Source organism: Bos mutus, chromosome 13 (assembly GCF_027580195.1).
Source record: "Bos mutus isolate GX-2022 chromosome 13, NWIPB_WYAK_1.1, whole genome shotgun sequence".
In the NCBI taxonomy this organism is placed as follows: domain Eukaryota; kingdom Metazoa; phylum Chordata; class Mammalia; order Artiodactyla; family Bovidae; genus Bos; species Bos mutus.
In genome coordinates, this window is record NC_091629.1 from 37,936,665 (window position 1) to 37,961,160 (window position 24,496).

Consider the following 24,496-nt stretch of genomic DNA (forward strand, 5'->3'; position numbering starts at 1 on the left):
TTCCTAGAATGCGTTTGAGCCAATATGACTACCAGTCTGAGGCAAAATACCTGATTCCCTGGTGGCTCAGAAGGTAAAGAGTCTGCCTGCAATTCAGGAGACCTGGGTTTGATCCCTGGATTGGGAAGGTCCCCTGGAGAAGGAAATGGCAGTCCACTCCAGTATTCTTGTCTGGAAAATCCCATGGATGGAGGAGCCTGTCAGGCTACAGTCCATGGCTCGCAAAGAGTTGGATATGACTGAACGACTTCTCTTTCTTTCTCTCTCTCTCTTTCTGTCTTTCTTCCTTCCTTCCTTTCTTCCTTCCTTTCTTTCTTTCTTAGACAAATAGTTATAGGCGATATTGACATACTCGTAAAACAGGGTAACCACAAATTTAAAACACACAATAGATTCACACAAAACAAAAAGAAGAGAACATAAGTATAATGCAAAAGAAAATCTTAAAACCACAAAAGAAAAAAGTAAAAGAAAAAGAAAGAGAGAAAGAAGAAATATAAAACCAATGGGAAAGAAAAACTTAAAATGGCAATAAATATATACTCATCTATCAATAATTACCTTATACGTCAATGGACTAAATGGTCCAATCAAAAGACACAGAGAGACAGATTAGATAAAACACATAAGAGCCTACAAAATGCTGCATACAAGAGAACCAATTTAGGGCAAAAGGCTCACATAAATTGAAAGTGAGTGGATGGAAAAAAATATTTCATGTAAATAGAAATGAGAAGAAAGTGGGGGTCGCAATACACATATCAGACAAACTGGATTTTAACAAAGGCCACAAAGGAATAAAGGACACTATAAAATGATAAAAGAATCAACATAAGAAGAGAATTTTATCAATATATATGCACCTAAATATAGGAGCACCCAAATACATAAAACAAATACTATCAGATACAAGGGAAGAAATTGATGTGAATAGTAGGAGACTTTCCACCCCAGTCACATCAATGGGCAGATTTTCTAGAGAGAAAAGCAGTAAGGCAACAGAGATCCTAAATTATATAAAAGAACAGTTAAACTTAATTGACATTTTCAGGACATTATATCCCCCCAAAAGCAGAACACACATTCTTTTTAAGTATTCATGGAGCATTTTCTCAGATTGACCACATATTGGGGCACAAAACAAGATTTAACAAATTTAAGAGTATAGAAACTATCTCAAGTAACTTTTCTGACTACATGGCTTGAATGTAGAAATCAACCACAGAAAAAGAAATGAGAAAAAACAATTACATGGAGAGCAAATGACAATCTACTAAAAAACCAATGGCTCAATGATGAAATCAAAGAGAAAATTTAAAAATACCTTAGTTCAGTTCAGTCACTCAGTCGTGTCTGACTCTTTGTGACCCCATGAACTGCAGCACACCAGGCCTCCCTGTCCATCACCAACTCCTGGAGTCTACCCAAACCCATGTCCATCACCCATGTCGGTGATGCCATCCAACCATCTCATCCTCTGTCATCCCCTTCTCCTCCTGCCCTCAATCTTTCCCAGCATCAGGGTCTTTTCAAATAAGTCAGCTCTTCGCATCAGGTGGCCAAAGTATTGGAGTTTCAGCTTCAACATCAGTCCTACCAATGAACACCCCGGACTGATCTCCTTTAGGATGGACTGGTTGGATCTCCTTTCAGTCCAAGGGACTCTCAAGAGTCTTCTCCAACACCACAGTTCAAAAGCATCAATTCTTCGGTGCTCAGCTTTCTTCACAGTCCAACTCTCACATCCATACATGACCACTGGAAAAAACATAGCCTTGACTAGACGGACCTTTGTTGGCAAAGTAATGTCTCTGCTTTTTAATATGCTATCTAGGTTGGTCATAACTTTCCTTCCAAGGAGTAAGCGTCGTTTAATTTCATGGCTACAATCACCATCTGCAGTGATTTTGGAGCCCAGAAAAATGAAGTCAGCCACTGTTTTCACTGTTTCCCCATCTATTTCCCATGAAGTGATGGGACCAGATGCCATGATCTTCATTTTCTGAATGTTGAGTTTTAAGACAATTTTTCACTCTCTTCTTTCACTTTCATCAAGAGGCTCTTCAGTTCTTCTTCACTTTCTGCCATAAGAGTGGGGTCATCTGCATATCTGAGGTTATTGGTATTTCTCCCAGCAATCTTGATTCCAGTCTGTGCTTCTTCCAGCCCAGTGTTTCTCATGATGTACTCTGCATATAAGTTAAATAAGCAGGGTGACAATATACAGCCTTGATGTACTCCTTTTCCTATTTGGAACCAGCCTGTTGTTCCATGTCCAGTTCTAACTGTTGCTTCCTGACCTGCATATAGGTTTCTCAAGAGGCAGGTCAGATGGTCGGTATGCCCATCTCTTTCAGGATTTTCCACAGTTTATTGTGATCCACACAGTCAAAGGCTTTGGCATAGTCAATAAAGCAGAAATAGATGTTTTTCTGGAACTCTCTTGCTTTTTCCATGATCCAGCAGATGTTGGCAATTTGATCTCTGGTTCCTCTGCCTTTCCTAAAACCAGCTTGAACATCTGGAAGTTCATGGTTCATGTATTGCTAAAGCCTGGCTTGGAGAATTTTGAACATTACTAGCGTGCGAGATGTGTGCAATTGTGCGGTAATTTGAGCATTCTTTGGCATTGCCTTTCTTTGGGATTGGAATGAAAACTGACCTTTTTCAGTCCTGTGGCCACTGCTGAGTTTTCCAAATTTGCTGGCATATTGAGTGCAGCACTTTCACAGCATCATCTGTTAGGATTTGAAATAGCTCAACTGGAATTCCATCACCTCCATTAGCTTTGTTCATAGGGATGCTTTCTAAGGCCCACTTGACTTCACATTCCAGGATGTCTGGCTCTAGGTGAGTGATCACACCATCGTGATTATCTGGGTCATGAAGATCTTTTTTGTACAGTTCTTCTGTATATTCTTGCCACCTCTTCTTAAAATCTTCTGCTTCTGTTAGAAATACCTGAATACAAATGATAATGAAAACACAACCACACAAAATCTATGGGATGTTGCAAAAACAGTTCTTAAGAGAGAAGTATCATAGGCCTTCATTAAAAAACAAGAAAAATCTCAAGTTAGAAATCTAACCTACCTAACCTAATAGAATTAGAAAAAAAGGAACAAACAAAATCTAAAGTCAGCAGAAGGAAAAGAATAATAAAGGTCAGAGAGGACATAAATAAAATAGAAATTAAAGAAACTTTGGAATAAATCTATAAAACCAAGAGCCGATTCCTTGAAAGAGTAAAGAAGATTGACAGACCTCTGGCCAGACTCACCAAGAAGAAAAAGGAGAACCCAAATAAACAAAATAAGCAATGGAAAAGGAAACATAACAACGGATACTGCAGTATCAGTTATATATATATATATATATATACAAACACACACACATATATATATCTTATGTGTATATATATATATATATATGTAGAACATAAGAGAATCCTATGAATTCATAATCCTATGAATTATATGCCAACAAATTTGACAACCTAGAAGATATGGACATACAGTCCACCAAATTTGAACCGAGAAGAAATAGATAATTTGAATGGACCAATCACTAGAAGTGAAATAGAATCTGTAATTTTAAAACTCCTGGGGATTTCCCTGGTGCTCCAGTGGTTAAGAATCCTCCTTGCAATGCAAGGGACACTGGTTCCATCCCTAGTCCAGGAAGATCCCACTTCTAAGAGCAACTAAGCCTACATGTCACAACTACTAAGTCAGGACTCTAGAACTTGTGAGCTGTAATACTGAGGCCATGTGTTGCAGCTATGGAAGCCCACATGCCTAGAACCTGTGCTCTGCAATGAGAGAAGCCACCACAATGAGAAGCCCACATACTACAAGGAGGAGTAGCCTACTTGCCACAACCAGAGAAAGCCAGCATGCAGCAACAAAGACCCACTGCAGCCAAAAAAAAATTAAATAAAAATAAATACATATTTTTTAATCTAAGAAAAAAAAAAAAAACCTCCTTACAAATAAAAGTATAGGACCAGATGGCTTCTCAGGTAAAGCCCACCAAGCGTACAAAGATGAACTTTTACTAATAATTCTCAAACTCTTCCAAAATGTTAAGAGGAGGGAACACTTCCAAAGACATGCTATGAAGCCAACATCACTCTGATACCAAAACCAGACAAAGACACCATCAAAAAAGAAAATTATAAGCCAATATTTTTGATAGATATAGATGAAAAAATTCTCAACACAATATTAGAAAACCAAATCCAACAATACATAAAAGAGATCATATACTACAACCAAATGAGATTCATCCCAAGTTCACAAGAATGATTCAACATATGCAAATAAATCAATGTGATATACCACATCATAAAAGAAAACACAAAAGCCACATGATCAGGTGGATGTAGAGATCAAACAGAGACAGTGAGCTGAGGCTGACTGTGAAAAGCTGGAAAGACGGATTCAGCTGATTCGAGAGATGCTCATGTGTGACACATCTGGCAGCATTCAACTAAGTGAAGAGCAAAAATCAGCTCTGGCTTTTCTCAACAGAGGCTAACCAGCCAGTGGCAATGCTGGGAACAAAAGACTGTCAACCATTGATGAATCTGGTTCCATTTTATCCAATATCAGCTTTGACAAGACTGATGAATCCCTGGATTGGGATTCTCCTTTGGTAAAGACTTTTACCAAATAGGTGCAAAAAAAGCATTTGACAGAATTCAACATCCAAACAGGATGAACTAAGCAGGAAGTATAACCCTCCCAGACATCAGAAACTATGATACAAAGCTACAGTAATCAAAACAGTATGGTATTGGCACAAAAACAGACATGTGGATAAATGGAGCAGAATAGAGAGCCCAGAAATAAACCTATGAAGCTACATTCAATTAAACTTTGACAAAGGAGGCAATATACAATGGGAAAAAGACAGTCTCTTCAGAAAGTGGCATTGAGAAAGTTGGACAGTTGCATGTAAGTCAATAAAATTAGAACACACCCTCTCACCATGCACAAAAATAAACCCAAATGTCTTAAAGACTTAAGTATTATACATGGCATCACAAAAGTCCTGGAACAGATCACAGGCAAAGCATTCATTGACATAAATTGTAGCAATGTTTTCTTACATCAGTCTCCCAAGGCAGTACAAGTGAAAACAAAAATAAAGAAGTAGGATCTAATCAAATGATAAACTTTTGCACAGCAAAAGAAATCATAAACCAAACAAAAAGACAACATATGGAATGGGATAAAATATTTACAAATGATGTGACTGACAAGGGCTTAATTTCCAAAATGGATAAACAATTCATGTAACTCAACAACAAAATAGCAAAACACCTAATTGAAAAAAGGGCAGAAAATCTAAGTAGACATTTCTCCAAAGAGATAAAGATGGCCAATAGGTATATGAAAAGACACTCACTAATTATTGGAGAAAAGCTAATCAAAACTACAATGAGGTTCCATGTCACACTAGTCAGAATGGTCATCATTAAAAGCTCTACAAATAATAAATACTGGAGTGGATGTGGAGAAAAGGGATCCTCCTACACTGGTGGTGGAAATGGAAGTTGGTACAGTCACTATGGAAAACAGTATGAAGTTTCTTCAGTAAAATAAAAATAGAATTGCCATATTATCCAGTGATCCCACTTCTAGGCATATATCCAGACAAAACTCTAATCCACAAAGATACATGCATCCGTATGCTCAAGGCAGCACTATTCACAATATCTAAGATACAGCAACAACACTGAAGTCCATCAACAGCTGAATGTATAAAGAAGTGTGGTATGTGTATACAATGAAATACTATTCAAACCCACACTAAAAATGAAATAATGCCATTTGAAGCAGCAGGGACCAACTGGAGATTATCGTGGGCTTCCCTGGTGGTTCAGATGATGAAGAATCTGCCTGCAATGCAGGAGACCCAGGTTCAATCCCTGGGTCAGGAAGATCCCTTGAAAAAGGGAATGGAGATTATCATACTAAATGAACTAAATTAGAAAGAGAGAGACAACTACCTTATAACTTACATGTGGAATCTGAAAGATGACACGGGGAATTCCCTGGGGGTCCAGTGGCAAGGACTCTTGAGTTTTCACTGTAGACGGCCCAGGTTTGACCCCTGTCGGGGAACTAGTATCCCAAAAGCCACACCAGAAAAAGAAAATGACACAAATGAGAACCTGTCTGTGAAACAGCAACTGACATGCTGGAGTAGAAAACAGACTTGTGGTTGCCAGGGGGAGAGCATAGGGGGATGGTAAGGTATTGTGTATGGTATGGATAAACAACAAGGTCCTTCTCTATAGCATGGAGAGCTGTATTCAGTATCCTGTGATACACCAAAATGGAAAAGAATATATTAAAAAAAAGAATGTATATATGTGTATCAGATCAGATCAGATCAGTCACTCAGACGTGTCTGACTCTTTGTGACCCCATGAATCGCAGCACGCCAGGCCTTCCTGTCCATCACCAACTCCCGGAGTTCACTCAGACTCATGTCCATCGAGTCAACGATGCCATCCAACCATCTCATCCTCTGTCGTCCCCTTCTCCTCCTGCCCCCAATCCCTCCCATCTTTTCCAATGAGTCAACTCTTCGCATGAGGTGGCCAAAGTACTGGAGTTTCAGCTTTAGCATCATTCCTTCCAAAGAAATCCCAGGGCTGATCTCCTTCAGAATGGACTGGTTGGATCTCCTTGCAGTCCAAGGGACTCTCAAGAGTCTTCTCCAACACCACAGTTCAAAAGCATCAATTCAAAAGCTCAGCCTTCTTCACAGTCCAACTCTCACATCCATACGTGACCACAGGAAAAACAATAGCCTTGACTAGACGAACCTTTGTTGGCAAAGTAATGTCTCTGCTTTTGAATATGCTATCTAGATTGGTCATAACTTTCCTTCCAAGGAGTAAGTGTCTTTTAATTTCATGGCTGCAATCACCATCTGCAGTGATTTTGGAGCCCAGAAAAATAAAGTCTGACACTGTTTCCACTGTTTCCCCATCTATTTCCCATGAAGTGGTGGGACCGGATGCCATGATCTTTGTTTTCTGAATGTTGAGCTTTAAGCCAACTTTTTCACTCTCCACTTTCATTTTCATGAAGAGGCTTTTTAGTTCCTCTTCACTTTCTGCCATAAGGGTGGTGTCATCTGCATATCTGAGGTTATTGATATTTCTCCTGGCAATCTTGATTCCAGTTTGTGTTTCTTCCAGTCCAGCGTTTCTCATGATGTACTCTGCATGTAAGTTAAATAAGCAGGGTGACAATATACAGCCTTAACGAACTCCTTTTCGTATTTGGAACCAGTCTGTTGTTCCATGTCCAGTTCTAAATGTTGCCTCCTGACCTGCATACAAATTTCTCAAGAGGCAGATCAGGTGGTCTGGTATTTCCATCTCTTTCAGAATTTTCCACAGTTTATTGTGATCCACACAGTCAAAGGCTTTGGCATAGTCAATAAAGCAGAAAAAGATGTTTTTCTGGAACTCTCTTGCTTTTTCCATGATCCGGCAGATGTTGGCAATTTGATCTCTGGTTCCTCTGCCTTTTCTAAAACCAGCTTGAACATCAGGAAGTTCACGGTTCACATATTGCTGAAGCCTGGCTTGGAGAATTTTGAGCATTACTTTACTAGCGTGTGAGATGAGTGCAATTGTGCGGTAGTTTGAGCATTCTTTGGCATTGCCTTAACTGAGTCATTTTCTGTACAGCAGAAATCAACCCAACATTGTAAATCAACAATTGTGGTTTAGTTACTAAGTCACGTCTGACTCTTTTGCAACCCCATGGACTGTATAGCCTGCCAGGCTCCCATGTCCATCCGGTTTCCCAGATAAGAATACTGAAGCGGGTTCCCATTTCCTTCTCCAGGGTATCTTCCCCAACCAGGGATCAATTCTGCATCTTCTGCTTGACCAGCAGATTCTTTGCCACTGATCCATCAAGGAAGCTAACCCTAACCCACAGCAGTTTTAAAAAGGTATAAATCAAGTAAACAAATAATAAAGAATAGTGTTCCCCAAAGTGATCCATGTCCTAATACTCATCTATGACCATTTTATTTTATGTGGCAAAAGAGAGTTTGTGAAAGTGAATTAAGTTAAGACTCTTGCTATGGGGAGAATATCCTAGATTATCAGTGTGAGCCTAATATAATCTGGTAAGAAGGAGACAGGAAATCCAAAATTAGAGAAGGACAAGGGACAATGGAAGCACTACTAGAGTCATAAGAGGATGGAAACCATGAAGAAAGGAGTGTAGACAATCTCAAGAATTTGGAGAGGCACTGATCACAGCCTCCAGAAATGTAACCCAGCTGACTCCTTGATTTTAGTCCAGTAATACCATTTTTGGTCTTTGACATCCAGAATTATCATTTTAAGACACTAAATTTTTGACAGTTTATTACAGTAGCCTAAGGTAACTAATTTAACATGACTATGTCATTGGAGGGCTTCCCTGGTGGCTCAGCTGGTAAAGAATCTGCCTGCAATGTGGGAGGCCTGGGTTCAATCCCTGGGTTGGGAAGACCCCTGGAGAAGGGAACAGCTACCCACTCCAGTATTATGGCCTGGAGAATTCCATGGACTATTCCATGGGGTTGCAAAGAGTCAGACATGACTGAGCAACTTTCACTCACTCACTCATGTCATTGGGATAAAATCCCAGGGACTTCAAACAATGTTTTACTTTCTTCTTGAACTAAATGTGCATTCTGTATTGGGAGCTCTGCTCATCACTGTCACTTACGTAACCAGGTTGTTGGAGCCAATCCCATCATGAGAATGTGGATCTCTGGGGAAGAAAGAAGTTGTTTCATAAAACTTTTCTCATTAAATAAATAGCCTACAAGGCACGTGTACCCCAGTGTTCATCACAGCACTGTTTACAATAGCCAGGACATGGAAGCAACCTAGATGTCCATCAGCAGATGAATCGATAGGAAAGCTGTGGTACATATACACAATGGAGTATTACTCAGCCATTAAAAAGAATACATTTGAATCAGTTCTAATGAGGTGGATGAAACTGGAGCCTATTATACAGAGTGAAGTAAGCCAGAAAGAAAAACACCAATACAGTATACTAATGCATATATATGGAATTGAGAAAGATGGTAACAATAACCCTGTATATGAGACAGCCAAAGAGACACAGATGTATAGAACAGTCTTTTGGACTCTGTGGGAGAGGGAGGGGGGATGATTTGGGAGAATGGCATTAAAACATGTATAATATCATATAAGAAACGAATCACCAATCCAGGTTCGATGCAGGATACAGGAAGCTTGGGGCTGGTGCACTGGGATGACACAGAGGGATGGTATGGGGAGGGAGGTGGGAGGGGGGTTCAGGATGGGGAACATGTGTACACCCGTGGCGGATGTATGTTGATGTATGGCAAAACCAATACAATATTGTAAAGTAAAAAAAATAATAATAATAAACAAAAGAAAAATAAATAAATAAATAGCCTACAAAATACATCCATCACTTCTCACAACTCAGTGGTCTAAAAAAGACATGTGGTTCCAGTTAATGCAAAGGTTAGAAGTGTGACACTCCATGAGGCAACAAAAAGAAGAGCCAGAAATATTTGGTGTAGCTTGACACATCCAAAGAGGGCTCAAGTACTCAATCCCATTCTCTGCCACATCATTTGACCCCTCTGTGCCTCGGTTCCTCTCTTATATTAGTATCTTACATTACAGGCTCATGGTATAGGTCACATGCAATTGTACAGGCAATGAGCTGAGTTCAAGGCTGGCTCATGGTGCACTAAGTCAATAAAACCTGTTGTTGATACATACTGAAGAAAACACATAGGATCACATCAGGATGAATAAATAACTGCTTTGTCTCTTCCTCTAGGAGTGGCAGGTGACGGGGAGCTGCAGGTGATTCAGCCTGAGAGGTCAGTGTCAGTTGCAGCAGGAGAGACGGCCACTCTGCACTGCACCGTGACCTCCCTGAGCCCTGTGGGGCCCATCAAGTGGTTCAGGGGAACTGGGCCAGGTCGGGAGTTAATCTACAGTCAAAAAGGAGATGTCTCCCCCAGAGTAACAAATGTTGCAGATACCACAAAGAGAAACAACATGGACTTTTCCATCCGCATCAGTAACATCACCCCAGCAGACTCTGGTGTCTACTACTGTGTGAGGTTCCGGAAAGGAGAACGTGGTGACGTGGAGTTTAAGTCTGGACCAGGCACTCATCTCACTGTGAGCGGTGAGTATGGCCTTTGTCCCCTGGACTATGATAAAATGTCAATAGGAATGCTCTCCACTCTTTTGGGGAAAAAAAAAATCAGGTGCAGCAGTGGGTGCTTATTCATGTTCTGGACATAGTATAATTTCACTCTCTTCTACAGATCAGGGAAGTTGAAGCCTGTTGGGGTCGTGCTATTTGCTCAAGGCCCCATGGCTGGTAAAGGTCAGGAAAGGCAGGAGGCCAGTCTGCCTGGCTCCACAGCCCACAGTCTTCTCCATCTTGCCCAGGCTTTGGTTCCAGGGATGAGGGAACTGAGAGTCTGAGTGACTTGCCCTGCCACAGGCCAAGTATCACCTCGCACTTCCAGAGAGTGCTCCCCTCAGTGTCGCAAAGTCTTCTCCTCATTCCGCAGTTACTGAGCACCTACTGTGTGCCAGACCTTGCTCTGGATGCGGTGGAATAAGCAGTGAACAAAACAGGGGCTCTTCTCCCATGAAGCTTATGTCCTCTTCCCTCCTAAAGAGGAGAAATCCATCCAAGGCACGGAGGGGAAATGTGTTTCCTTATTTTCTCTTCAGAATGCTATACTGAGAAGAATTCCAATGGCACAGGCTCTGATGGCCCTGCTTGGAGGAGAAGCCTAGAGGTTGGGTATTTCCTGGGAATCTGTTGAGAAAACCCTCCTGTGATTCGGGGACTGACTCACACAGTCACTGAAGACTCCCAGCAGAGCTGCGTCATCCCAGAATGTCCCTCCCCAGGGAATAGGTTCCCCTTGTGGGTGACTTAGGAGAAGCCCCATTGAGGTAGCAAAGATGCTCATTTAGAGTGTTCTGACAAAGATCCTGGATCCTCTTTCTAACTCCTGAATCCTGGACTGTCAACAGTGGAAGTACCTTTAGATACTACCATCCTCCCAAGCCCACATGTATAGATCCCCATCTATACAAAGAGATGACAGGGGCCCAAACCACAACCACATGGTCAGTGAGGGCAATCCATCAGGAGCCCAATCTGATTCAAGGTCAGTCTCCTTCCTGTGCCAGCATTGGAACTCGTTTCATGGAAGAACCTGGCACATAGAAGTTGCAGAATAAAAGCTCCTTGAATTAATCATGGAACAGGCATTGTTTCCCAAAGGTTCAGAAAGCCCCTCACATTCAGACTCTGAGCCTGAGGTGACTGGAAAACTCTCCCTACTTCCAGCCACATGATCTCGAATCTCTCATTCCATATCAGCACCTAGAGCTGCCCTGTGCTTCAGTAGTCACTTAATACTCAGGATATGGAGACAGCATCATTTACCGTACTGTTGATGGACACTAAGTTGTTCCTAACCTTGGGCTACTGAAACAGCGCTGAAGAGATAACCTTTTCATGTGTGACTCTCCTCAGAGGAGAAATACCCACTGGAAGTGGCATTGCTAGATCAGGGTATGTGGGTTTTAATTTGTGTGATGATATTGCCTAATTTCCCTCCTAGTCATGGTAGCAAATGAATCTCCCCAAACCTCCAGACATCAGCAGGGCAGGTGGCTTTATCCTGATTTTGAAGATATTACTAAATTTCCCAGACGGTGGGTCCCTGCTCAGTCTCAATACAGCTAGTAAGTGGCTCCCCCACCTCTCAGATCTGCTGGCTCCCAGGGCTGCTCATCCTCTTCCCCAGGCCGCCGGCCCAGATGATTCCCTGGGTGAGAAAGGAGGGAGGGGAGGGGAGCCGCAGCCCGTCCGGTGCTGAATCTTCTTCATGGTGTTTACTTCTTATAACCAGTGTCTGGGGGAGGGGCTCATCTGTTTTCCCTTTACAGATGAGAACACTGAGGCTCAGAGAGGGGACCTGGCTGGTGGGCAGGTAGGGGAGCCAGGGTTGAACCCTAAGCACCTGACTTACAGCTCTGCTATCTGCACCCCCTGCTGTGCCTGTCAAAATGTGGAGAAAACTCTCCTGTTAACTCTTGTATTTTTCTGTTCTTCAGCAATAAGCATTTTTAAAAAGTCTCATGTGGGAAGCATGGCTAGCTTTACAAACCAGATTAGATAAATGCTGCAGTGTCTCATGATATGCTGAAATATTCCTAAAAGTCAGGGCTCAGCACACTTAGCAGCATCAGGAATCTTTTATTCTGCCCACTGTTGTGATGGTGCCCCTTCACCAGGCCCCTGTGGAGCAGGCCCGGGAAGGTGAGTGTGGACAGAGTCCAGAAGGGCCACTGCAAACCCAGCAGCACCGGACACGCCCACTCCTGGCTCTGCAGACTGAGGATGAGGAGGGGGAGGTGTTCCCTCGAGGGTAATGAGGGCCCCGCGTGAGCAAGAGTTCCTGTTCTAGACTCAGGCGTCAGGAGCCCATGTCTTTCCTTGTTGCTACAGGGCCCCCAGCCCTTGGCCCTCAGAGGTCTCTCCTCCCTGTAGTCGCTGGAAGTCAGGAATCTGAGGGAAAAGGGGAGGGTGGTGGTCAGTGTGGAGGCTCCTGAGGGTGGGCACTTGCTCTGCTGGTGGACATGAAACCTCGGAGGTGGCAGGAGATACTCCTGGGACACAGTGGAGTGGTAAGAGTCCCTTCATTCCTCTCAGCCTCGGTTTTCTCATCTATAAAATGGTGATCCTCATGGTCTCCTTTTAGGAGAGTTGGAAGGATTGGAGGTGCTCTGTCTAAATCAGCACAGCATAGGGAATTCTGCAACTGAGGTCTTATTTCAAGGCTGAGACACAGTTCCCTGTGCTGGGCACCCCCTCCCTCACCTGTAGAAAGGATGATCACACCACCTTTGCAGGGTGTCCTGAGGGCAGAATGACCTGGTGAAAGGAGAGCCCCTCAGGGAGCGATGGTGCTGGCCTCCCACCTTTGCAGTCCTGGGCACGTCTCACAGTTCCCTCTAGTCCTCAGTTTCCCCGTCTGCGAAATGGTGGTGATCATACTACCTTTCAGGGGTCTATGATGACTGGAGAGGGTCTAGGAAGCCCGGAATGGTGTGGGTTAGAGTTGGTCATGACTGGAGTGACTAAGCACGCACACACAGATGTTATAACAATCATAGGTGCTATTAATTAAGCACGCATTATATGCAGGCTCTGTGGTTTACAAACATCCTCACTTATCTTACCAGGTGGAGCTATTGTCCACGTCGTATGGAATCAGACATTGAAGCTCAAAGATAAAGAACTAAGCCTTTAAAATCAATCAGTCCTGCTGAGATGAGCTCTGAACATTTCTTGATGAGTGTCCTTAGTCAGCTGCTTCCTCCCTGAGCTTTGTCCTGTCAGTGAAGCCACTCTCAGCCCTCCCCCTCAGTACTGATGCAAGGGTTAAATAGCTGAGGGTCCTAGAGAAATCGGCCCATCTTTATGCTCTGAAGAAACTGTCAATAAGTTTCACAGCATCTTCTCCCATTGGAGGCATCCAGGATGCTGGTGTTTTTATGACTCAACATATTCAAGTAATATCTCCTCACTGTGTCCTCAAATGTTTGATGCAATTTAGGAAGAAAGTTAAATGCTTAAAAATGAAAATATCTGTAACATTTGCTGTCTGTGAACTTTTACAGGAGACGTTGGGTGATAATGAACAATTTGGAGACACCCTCCAGCACCCTACACAGGGAGAAATCACCCTCACTTTTATTGGCTGATTTGTGTACTTTTTCAGGACACGGGAGATGCTTCTGCCTGCTTCTAAGGCCTGTGTCTATGTTTCTTCTGATTCAGGAATGATTAGGAAATTAACCACCTTTGGCTGCTCAGCACTCAATGATCTTTTGTTTTCAACCCAAAACTAACCCAAGAGAAAAACCCATATTCAGAAAAACATCTCATTGCCTTCTTACTTTGAAACTCTGGAATCAGCACATTATTCCTCCTGGAATATTAATGGAAAGAATGAAAATTATGGAGTAAATTCACAGACACCTGAAGGGACAGCTCTGAATACAAAGTTTGGGTTTAAGATAGACCTGTGTTTAGTTTTGTAAACTATCTTGTGTTATACTCACAGAAGAAATGCCTGATTTAAACCTCACTGCAATCCCAGAAAGGGAAATGCCTGCTGTCCCCTTTCGCAGATGGGGAGCTAGGAGATGCCACGGCCACACCTCCCATTAACTGGGCAGTCTGGTTCAGCTTCCACGTGGTCCTGCTATCCCCGCCCCTGCCCCATTTCCCCTGCATTTACTTCTATGAACACTTCTCTGAAGGTAGTTAAGTTTTCCAGGGGAGCCTCGTTGGGAACAGTTACTTGGAGAGTGAGTCCAAGCAGCGCTTTTGTTCCCGGGCCCAGATTGGTGGGAAATCACCTGGCAGTTGTGAGAAGGTGGACTCTGAACTCCGACCTGGGATTCCATGTAACCCTTGCCCACACACAGAGCTCATCCTGGGAATCTCAGTGTCTCCTCGCTGAGATGAGGACGATGACACTGCCCTCCCAGAACTAGCTGAAGAATTAAAATATAATATATATAAGTTTCTTACCATTGTTGCACACTTATCATTAGTGATGATAATTACAATCATGTTCATTGTTTGTAAATGTTCCTTTTGTAGCCAAGCCCTCTCCTCCCATGGTATCTGGCCCTGCAGTGAGGGCCACACCTGAGCAGACAGTGAGCTTCACCTGCACATCCCACGGCTTCTCCCCCAGAAACATCTCCCTGAAATGGTTCAAAAATGGCAATGAGCTCTCAGCCTCCCAGACCAGTGTGGACCCAGAGGAAGATGGTGTTTCCTACAGCATCACCAGCACAACTGAGTTGCTATTGGCCCCAGGGGATGTTCACTCCCAGGTCAGCTGTGAGGTAGCCCATGTCACCCTGCAGGGGAGCCCTCCTCTCCGTGGGACTGCCAGTTTGTCTAAGACCATCCGAGGTAGGTGCCCCTCGTACTAGTCCAAGATCACACCTGCCCCCAAGACCCCAGAGCCTCCTCCTCCTGCCTGATTTTTGCTCCAAGCCTTGAATTGCCTGGAATTTACTTCCTTATAGCCCTGCCTGATCACCAGACTCCTAGATGAGCTGGCCACTCACTGCTGGTTTAATGGCAGCTGCCAGATGTATACCTGCCATGTGCCAAGCACTGTGCTAAGTAGATTCCTTTTCTTTACCAACAGTATCTCCAATTACTGAGTACCTCCTATAAATCAGGCCTCTAAGTGCTTGATGATTTTATTTATTTTGCTGCAATTATTATATTAGAACTGCATGTCAGGGGCTGAGCTTATTGATTTCACCCACTATAACCCCAGTAGGAGCTACCCGTTCTTGAGCACTTATTGTGCGCCCTGCACTGTGTTTACTGATTTCATTCATGAACAAGGAGTCCTCAGTGTTGAGTACCTGCTGCCTGCCATGTTCTGTCCTGGATGACTCCCTTGCTGTGCTGGGAGATGATATCCAGCCCCTCCCCTGTGACTTGTCTGTTTTATAAGGTCAGACCTTCTGCCTGATCTGTTTCAGTACCACCCACCTTGGAGGTTACCCAACAACCCATGGCGGGAAATCAGGTGAACATCATCACCTGCCTGGTGAACAAGTTCTACCCCCAGCAACTACAGCTGACCTGGCTGGAGAATGGAAATATGTCCCGAACAGAAGCGGCCTCGACCCTCATAGAGAACAAAGATGGGACCTTTAACTACACGAGCTGGCTCCTGGTGAATTCGTCGGCCCACAGGGAGGCTGTGGTGTTCACCTGCCAGGTGGAGCATGATGGGCAGCCAGCAGTCACCAAAAACTCCACAGAGACCTCTGTTCCCCGGAAGGACCAGGATACAGGTGGAACCACTGATGAAGCCCCCCCACTCCAAATGGCATGGCTTTTAAACATTATCTTTCTTAAATGTTCAGAGTAGTAATAATAGAATAATCTAGATGTCTATAGATATATAAAGTGGAATTTTGAAGTGAGCGCCCATCTCCCAAATCCCATACTCAAAGAGCCACCACTGCTGAGGTCTTGTTACATTCTTCATAGGTCTTTTGATGTAAATGTGCAAAAAGAAAGTAGGAAAGGAGAGGGAGCATTCTATTCAGAGTGTCCTGCCTGTTGCTTTCTTCAACTATCAGTAATTGTATTCATAATTCCTGTCCGCCCACCTCCCACCTGTTTGCTCTTTCTAACCTCTGCCTAGTCTCTGTCATCCCTGATGGTTCCATCTGTATCAGTATTGTCACCTCATCATCTTCTGCCAATACTACTCTGCGAAATTCTGGAAGAGGAACCCTGAGGACATGAAGTTAGAATTGCACCAGGCACCCAGGTGACTGGGCACTGAAAAGGGCTCCTTTGTCTCCTGATTTGTGACAGTAGACAAGCAACAATCACACTTGCTCACTGCACATTTACCAAATGCAGCTATCAGTTCAGCTGTGAGCTCCTTTCCTGCTTCAGCCACCCAGAGGGCTTTGAGTTTACAGAAGAGACCCAGGAAGCAGTGGTGGGGGGTTGTTGAAGATTTGTTGTCTTTAATCCAGGTGAGTGGGCTAAAGTAATCAAGATGAATGAGCTCCTGAGAACAAGAACCGCTAACCTGTACAGCAGACTTATGTTAAGTAGAGACAAGTTCCCCTTCAACAAGGCATTGTCCTAATGACATGTGGGGTTCCTTTTTCTATACGTAAAACTTGTCTTATATGCTCAATATAACTTGTGGAGAGAGTCAAGTCAGGTTTCCAAGAGTCTTTGTTCCAGAAGAACTTTAAAAGCCCATGTCCTTTCCAGCATTCTCTGTGATGTTGCCCTCATCTGCAGGGTCCTTGATGGGTCACCCAGTGTCCATGTCCCTGCATCATGCATCATGTCATGCATGCATAGTCACTCAGTCATGTCCAACTCTGCAATCCCACCGACTCTAGGCCCCAAGGCTCCTCTGTCCATGAGATCGTCCCAGCAAGAATACTGGCCTGGGTTCCCATTTCCTCCTCCAGGGGATCTTCCCAACCCAGGGATCAAAACCATGTCTCCTGCATTGCAGGCAGATTCTTTACCACTGAGCCACCAGGAAAGCCTCATGTCCCTGCCTGCTGGAAGAATAAAGAGAGCGCTGGGAGAACAAACAACTTCCCTTAAACAAGAGATGTAGAAAAGTTGTAAAATTGTGTCCCCTCATAACTTAGTCTTGAGTGCATATATAGTTGTCAGTGGAGCCCATGATTGTGTGGTCATATGGTTAAGGACACTGATTTTCTACAAAGTGAATACCTTTACACACTTAATATGATCAATAATAATCCCCTGCTGCTGCTGCTGCTGCTAAGTCGCTTCAGTTGTGTCTGACTCTGTGCAGCCCCATAGACAGCAGCCCACCAGGCTCCCCCATCCTTGGGATTCTCCAGGCAAGAACACTGGAGTGGGTTGCCATTTCCTTCTCCAATGCATGAAAGTGAAAAGTGAAAGTGAAGCCGCTCAGTTGTATCCAACTGTTAGCGACCCCATGGACTGCAGCCCACCAGGCTCCCCCATCCATGGGATTTTCCAGGCAAGAGTGCTGGAGTGGGGTGCCATTGCCTTCTCCGAATAATCCCCTAATATCATTTAAAGTGCGGTATACTTTTAAATTTTCTAAGTATATCTTTTATCATTGTTTTTTGTTCACCAAAAATGCCTTTTAATTCATCGGTAAATGCATGGTCAAATTTTCCTGTGACACCATCTGGGCCTTGAGAATCTTTATTTCTTTTTTTAATTTGAAAATGTATCAGAATTGTTAAGGGCTATTTAAAGTATTCATTTCATATTATGTGAACTGTGATAGCTTTTGCTTTTTGAAGTATTTGGTCCATGGTGTCTATGCTGTTGAGTTTCAGCTTATGGTTGTTCATAGTATTCCCTTATTACATTTTGATATCTGCAGAGTCTGTAGTGATGTCCTCTGTTTCATTTCTGATAGTGGAAATGTGTCATTCTTCCTTTTTTCTTTCTCTGTTATACTGGAAGTTTTTCAATTTTATTGGTCTTTAAAAAGAAACTTTTATTTCAGTTATTTTCTTTATTGTTTCTCTGTTTTCAATTTCACTGATTTTTCTTCTTTATGATTTCCTTCCCTCTGCTTGCTCTGGGTTTACTTTGGTCCTTCTTTTCTTGTTTCTTGAGTAAGGAACTAGGATTATTGGTTTAGACATTTTTTTCTGGTGCCACACCTGGGTCTCCTCTTTTGCTGGGGAGTTAGGAGAGTGGGCCTGGGTGCCTGACCACTAGGTAATTTCTCCAGTACCTGGGTCTCTAGCCAGTCTGTCTCCTCTTCCACCTCAGAGTTCTGCTATGCTTTTCCCTTGTGTTATTTCTAGGGTTCAAGTTGTACTGAACTGGGTGAGCAGGAGAGAAGAATCCACTCCTCCTTGCCCGGAGCACCTTGGAAATACTTCCGTCTCGTGCTGGGGCTCAGGCCACGGCTGGCATTTCTCAGTCCTGCAGTGTGCCTAACCTAGCGTGCCTGCTGGGTCTCAAGTCTGGAAATGCTTCCAGGGACATCCAGGTTGTGAGGCTTGAGCAAAGTGTAAGATGCCCATGTGATCCTGCTGCTGCTCGAGTTGGTCTCCTGTGAGCATGCACATCTTATTGCTCGTTTCCTTGAAATTGGGGTGTTTTTAGAATATTTCCAGCCTGGTGTTCCTCTCTTCTCTCAGTACATAATAATCCAATAGGTTAATGGAGTTTTGGGTTGGTTGGTTGGTTTTGATAGAGGCAGAAAGGTTCTGAGTCCTCTAATTTCTTGATTCTATTTTGTCTTTCAGGAACCTAAATACTTTGCCCTACTTTTTTCTTTTTCCTTTCACCACTCAATTGCCAAATGACACTTTTCACTCCTTTTCATCTCTTCTCCCCAGATGTTATATATTTTAACTCGTTCCTGTCCATTTTTTTTTTAATTGACTTCCCTGGTGGCTCAGATGGTAAAGCGTCTGCCTACAATGCAGGAGACCCAGGTTCGATCCCTGGGTTGGGAAGATCCTCTGGAGAAGGAAATGGCAACCCACTCCAGTACTCTTGCCTGGAAAATCTCCAGTACTCTTGTCTGGAAAATGGACAGAGGAGCGTGGTAGGCTACAGTCCATGGGGTCGCAAAGAGTCGGACATGACTGAGTGACTTCACTTTCTTTCTTTCTTGCCCATTTATTCACATCTCTCCTTGAATTAAGTTCCAATAGTCACTGTAAGTAACTACCGTGTTTAGTGATTTAATGTGCGTTGTGTGTGTGTTAAGCCACTTCAATTGTGTCTGATTCTTTGCAACCCTATGGACTGTAGCCCACCAGACTCCTCTTCCAGGCAAGAATACTAGAGTGGATTGCCATGCCCTCCTCCAGGGGATCTTCCTGACCAAGGAGATCTTTTACATCTCCTGCATTGACAGGCAGGTTCTTTACCATTAGTGCCACCTGGGAAGCCCTCATACAGTTGGAGCAGGCAGAAATCTACAATAGGCCAGCTATTGTAGACCAGAGTTCTCCTACAGAGAACTCCTTCTGAAGTTCCTTCTGAAGGCTGTAGGGGAGAGTCCATTTCCTTGCCATTTTCAGCTCCCAGAGGTGCCCACACTCCTTGGCAAAGGGCCCCACATCACTCTGACCTCTGCTTCTGACATCACATCTCCTTTTCCAATTGTCCCGCCTCCGTCTTTTACTTATAAGAATCTTTGTGATCACATGGGCTCTACTTGGAAAATCCAAGATAATGTGCCATCTCAAGATTCTTGACTTGATCACTACTGATCATCCCTTGTGACATATGTAATAATATATGCACACATTCTGGAGATTCTGTGTCAACCCTTTTAACGAATGTGAAGTCGCTCAGTCGTGTCCAACTCTTTGCGACCCCATGGACTGTAGCCTACCAGGCTCCTCTGTCCATGGGATTTTCCAGGCAATAGTACTGGAGTGGATTGCCATTTCCTTCTCCAAGGGATCTTCCCAACCCAGGGATCGAACCCCGGTCTCCCGCATCATAGACAGATGCTTTACCATCTGAGCCACCAGGGAAGTCCGTCAACCCTTTTAAATCAAGCATAAATTGAATCCCCTTCCTATGATCTGTGCACTGCTCTGCAGGACACTTTTCCAGTATTTTCAAATTTAGGCAAATTTAATATCACTTGTGGTATGTTGAAGTAACTCTGGGTTCCTGTTGTATCTGTCTTGTCTCTTTCTCCTGCAGTTTTCCAGGTGGCTGGCTGAGGATGGGATTGCAACCTAGTGAGATATTGTGCCCTAGGATCTGTTGAATTTTCTCTTGTCTCACAGTTATTTTTACTTCTGGCATTTTCTCTATAAGAAAGAGGACACTTGCAGTCTGGTAGACAGTGAGTGAGAATGAATGAATGACCTTTGTACTCTGATTTCTGCCTTGAGCTGAGCCCAGAACAGGACACAGTCAAAGCCTCAGAGTAGGGATGGGCCTACATGGCCTCAGATAGAGTAAGTGAAGACCCCTGAGAATGGCTCCTGTGTGATCCCTCTAATCATTTTCTTGTCCCCTGATTGCCAGGCCCAGAGATTCTCCTGGCAGTTCTCCTCCTCAGCCCCAAGCTGCTGCTGATGGTCAGTGTGTCTGTCATCTTTGTCCACAGGAAGCGTTGAGCCTGACTGTAAGTTGGGGTGGGAGGGACGGCAGGACAAGATCTGTCCTCGAAGACTCAAGGTCATCAAGGGGACAACCTGCAGGTCACACAGGGTCAGAGCCCACATGGAGTTAAGAGGTGACACACCTCTCTCAATACCCTCAGGAGTATCCTGTTTCCTTCTAAGAGATTCCCAACTCCCAGGGGGTGTGTGAAGTCCTGGGGGATGTGGGCTGGACTTGGGGTTTTCGTCGTCTTAGCAGTTCTATGGAGGAAGTAGCGAAAAAGTGCTATATTGAAGGGAAGCTGAGTGGAGCACATTTCTACATCACTTGAACTCTAAGGCATTTGGGGGCAAAAGGAATCCACGTTTTAGTAAAGTTGAGAAGTCCTTGGTCAGCTGTTCTGAGGGGTGTCTTGCTCTGATTCTGTGTGTGATGGAGTGGAAGGGCTGGAGAGGGGGTACCAGCACCTGAGGAAAAGGGGAGGAGTCCGAGGAGGCAGAGTCCTATCTCAGGGGCTACCCATCCTCTTAGGACAGGCATTCAGGAGGAGAACACCTGGGCATGTGGGAAGCATGCAGGAAGATGTTTTGATTGATGAGCAGATAATTAAGGATCAACATGTTTTCTACCTCCCTCCTTCCTTGCTGCTAGGTGCCACCACAGCCTCTACAGCCTCCTTCCCTCCTTGAGGGGCCCAGCCTAAGAGAATGACCAGCTGGTATGTTCCATATGCCTCCCCTCCATGAGACCTGCATACCTGCTCCTGAGCTCCTTCCCACAGTCCTCGGTGTTCCTTGAGCTGGGTCTTCATACGTGGTCTTGAGCAGGGGTCACGGAAAGTAGCTCTGGGCACTGACTCAGGACATCTTCTGGAAATGTGAGAAATAGATCTACGCAGACAGGTTATCTCTCATCCTTCACCTCTGACTTGCATGACTACACATTAATGGACCCTGTACTGAGGAGTTACTCTGTTCTGGATTCCTGCTTTCACCTAACTCCTCATCCTCTGAGGTTCTCTATTTCCTCTTCAGTACAAATATTCCTCATCTTTGTTTTAAGAGAAATTACTCTCCTTGTCCATTGTCTAAATGGCCCACTTGTCAAATCTGGAAAGTAGTCTCCCCTCTTCTCTCTGTGGTGGGAAGAGGAGTTTTTCTATTATTGTGCATCTTTCTCAACCCTGTTGCTCATAAAACGTACCATGTCCAGAAAACTGGACCCATCATTCATTTATCTTTCTTTTATAGCCGATATTCAAAATGGTTATGTTCAGTGGTGAGATGGTAAATCTTTAATAACTGACTTTTAAAAGAAAAAAAAAGGAGGGTATTGGGAGAGTGGGGAAAAAAAGTTAATTTTATTTATCTTATAAATCAATTAAAAAAATTATAAGGGGATTATGGATGAATTTACTGTTTGTGGGTTTTCTATATTTCAAAAGTAGAAACCTGAAGAATTCCTGATGAACACATCTAGTAGAGATGCTTGATTACTGTATCCTGACACTTCTGCTAATACCAGGGGTTCTGATGAATTGAAAACAATGTACACCAGTAAAAAAAAAGAAAAAAAAAGCTTGATTGATAGTACATTACAAGTTTTTGGTGTAAATACTCCCAATGTGGCTAATTTCAAGTTAGCAAAATTAACAACTAGCTTGCAAAATTCCTCAAAATGTAAATATCAGCTCTCATCAGTCCAAGCCTCCTCTAGCACACCACAGAGCTCTTTCCAGTGGGTAAGAATCTGCCCATTCTCATGCCCATCTCTACTCTCTGATCCCAGACATCATTCTCTCTTCCTGCACCATTGCTATGGTCTCTAACTGGTTTTCCCATTTCAGGCACAGTGATTCTCTGGAAATGTCAGTCAAATCCTGTTGCTCCTCTGCTCCCTTCCCTCATATACCTGCGTGGTTCATTCTCTCTTCCTACAGATCTCTGCTCAAATGTCACTTTATCAAAGGCACCTTTCATACACCACCCCGTATAAAATATTGATTCCGTCTCACCCTGGCAGTCCATGCCTCTTCACCTGATTGATTTTTTCCTGAGAACTTTTTACCATCTGATGTAGGAAGTGCTAACTGTGCATCATAGAGAAGGACCATTAAAATGACTATGTACGCTGAATCATGGACAATGATCTCAGTAATCAATGGGAAAAATAATGATTATTCTATGATCTTTAAAATTTACTTTCAAAACCTTAAAAACTACCTTACTGTCATCTTTAAATATATGGAGAAATTTTTTTAAAGTAAATCCAATAATATATAGTTTGACGAATTAGAAACACTGAGAATTAATACAACTTATTTCTTTATAAAAACTTATCCAAAGTGTTTGAACAGTGCTTGACTTCTTTTTGTATAATTTACAATGATTTAAGTCAATGTATGGCAAAACCAATACAATATTGTAAAGTAAAATTAATTAATTAATTAATTATTTTAAAAAAGAGTATCTTTTTTATGACTTGATGAATTATCAAGCTCCTTGCTATGTTTGGATCAGTTTTGGACATGATATGCCTTGTACTCTCAGTGCTGTGAAATCTTTATGAGACTTTGTTTAACTTGCTGATCTCACTTCCTCTGGGATATCTTCACTCTTGGTCCCTCACCACCAGTTTCCTCATTTACGTGGTAAGCTGGCCTTCGCTAAGTTCTTCTCACTGCGTATATCTGAAATTTTTCTAACAGTATAAAGTTACTACTTCCATGGTCAGCTATTTCTTCTGTAATCCATTAATTTTCAGTTTGAACATAAGTTTCAGCATCATTTTTCATCTCTTCATTGCACTTTTCATTTTTGCTGCCAATTCCTTTTTATGATTTTTTTTTGTAAATGTCATGTAGATTTATCATTAGGCGAGGGGAGACAACACAAGTACATATTTTGATGTTTCTGCCTAAACTAACAGAGTAACAGTGGCCAATAACTAGACGTTTGAAGAAAGGACATGATGGATATGGATTACAATGAGCATCTATTAGCACATAGTGATTTGTGGTCTGCAGGACAGTTAGCAGCAAAGTTGTACTTTATGCAATTGCTCACAGCAAATTTCCTGTGGTAAATGACATCTGAACTGTGTGTTGGGGGATTGGTGCTATTCAACTAAACTGAAATTCATGCACCATGCAAAATGTAATGTTTCTTCCTCAAACAGAACGTCAGTTCTAATGAGAAGTGACTGAATCCTCAGTTGCCAAAACAGTGACTGCAACATACTAGGCTGTTAATATTTAATTTAATAAATGATTGAATTAGTTTTTACTAGATACTGATTTCAAAATAAAAATTACCTAAGTCAGTCACTTGGATTTTGTGTTTTAAAGTCCTTTCATCAAAGGCTAATCTCTTCTTGTGTTGAGAAATCCTATCATCAATTCAATATTCTTCAGAAAGCAAGAAATTTAAAAACCAAAAGAATACAGAAAAAGCAAAACTATCATTGATTGGAGTTTGTCAAAGGGGCTCAGAACCAACGAAAAGAGGTGTTAATGGTCAATGATGGAACAATTTGAGCAACAAATATATAAAGCATTGGAGATACATATGTATGTGTGTATATATATATATATGCACATTCTGAATGTTTTCGTCCCCTCAAAACTCACATTTTAGAATACTATTGCCCAAGGTGATCCTGTTACAAACTGGCACATTTGGAATGTGATTACTTTATGAGGGCTCTCCATTCATGCATGGGATTAG

General features: G+C 42.9%; 1 protein-coding gene and 1 non-coding gene across 3 annotated transcripts in view; both read left to right on the forward strand.

The window, feature by feature from the left end:
- LOC102285099 (tyrosine-protein phosphatase non-receptor type substrate 1) overlaps positions 1-23,223 on the forward strand; it is a 39,371-nt gene extending 16,148 nt beyond the window's left edge. The window contains exons 2-6 of one of the 2 annotated variants that reach the window (XM_070381345.1): positions 9,879-10,235; positions 14,757-15,077; positions 15,665-16,017; positions 20,694-20,793; positions 21,423-23,223. In XM_070381345.1, coding sequence (XP_070237446.1) covers positions 9,879-10,235; positions 14,757-15,077; positions 15,665-16,017; positions 20,694-20,744 — 1,082 coding nt within the window. In that variant the 3' untranslated portion in view covers positions 20,745-20,793; positions 21,423-23,223. The remainder of the gene's footprint in view (positions 1-9,878; positions 10,236-14,756; positions 15,078-15,664; positions 16,018-20,693; positions 20,794-21,422) is intronic. The other variant, XM_070381344.1, reaches the window with a different exon arrangement.
- TRNAC-ACA (transfer RNA cysteine (anticodon ACA)) lies at positions 19,082-19,153 on the forward strand. The gene has a single exon. It is a non-coding gene; the product is annotated as a tRNA-Cys (tRNA).
- Positions 23,224-24,496: the final 1,273 nt, after the last annotated feature.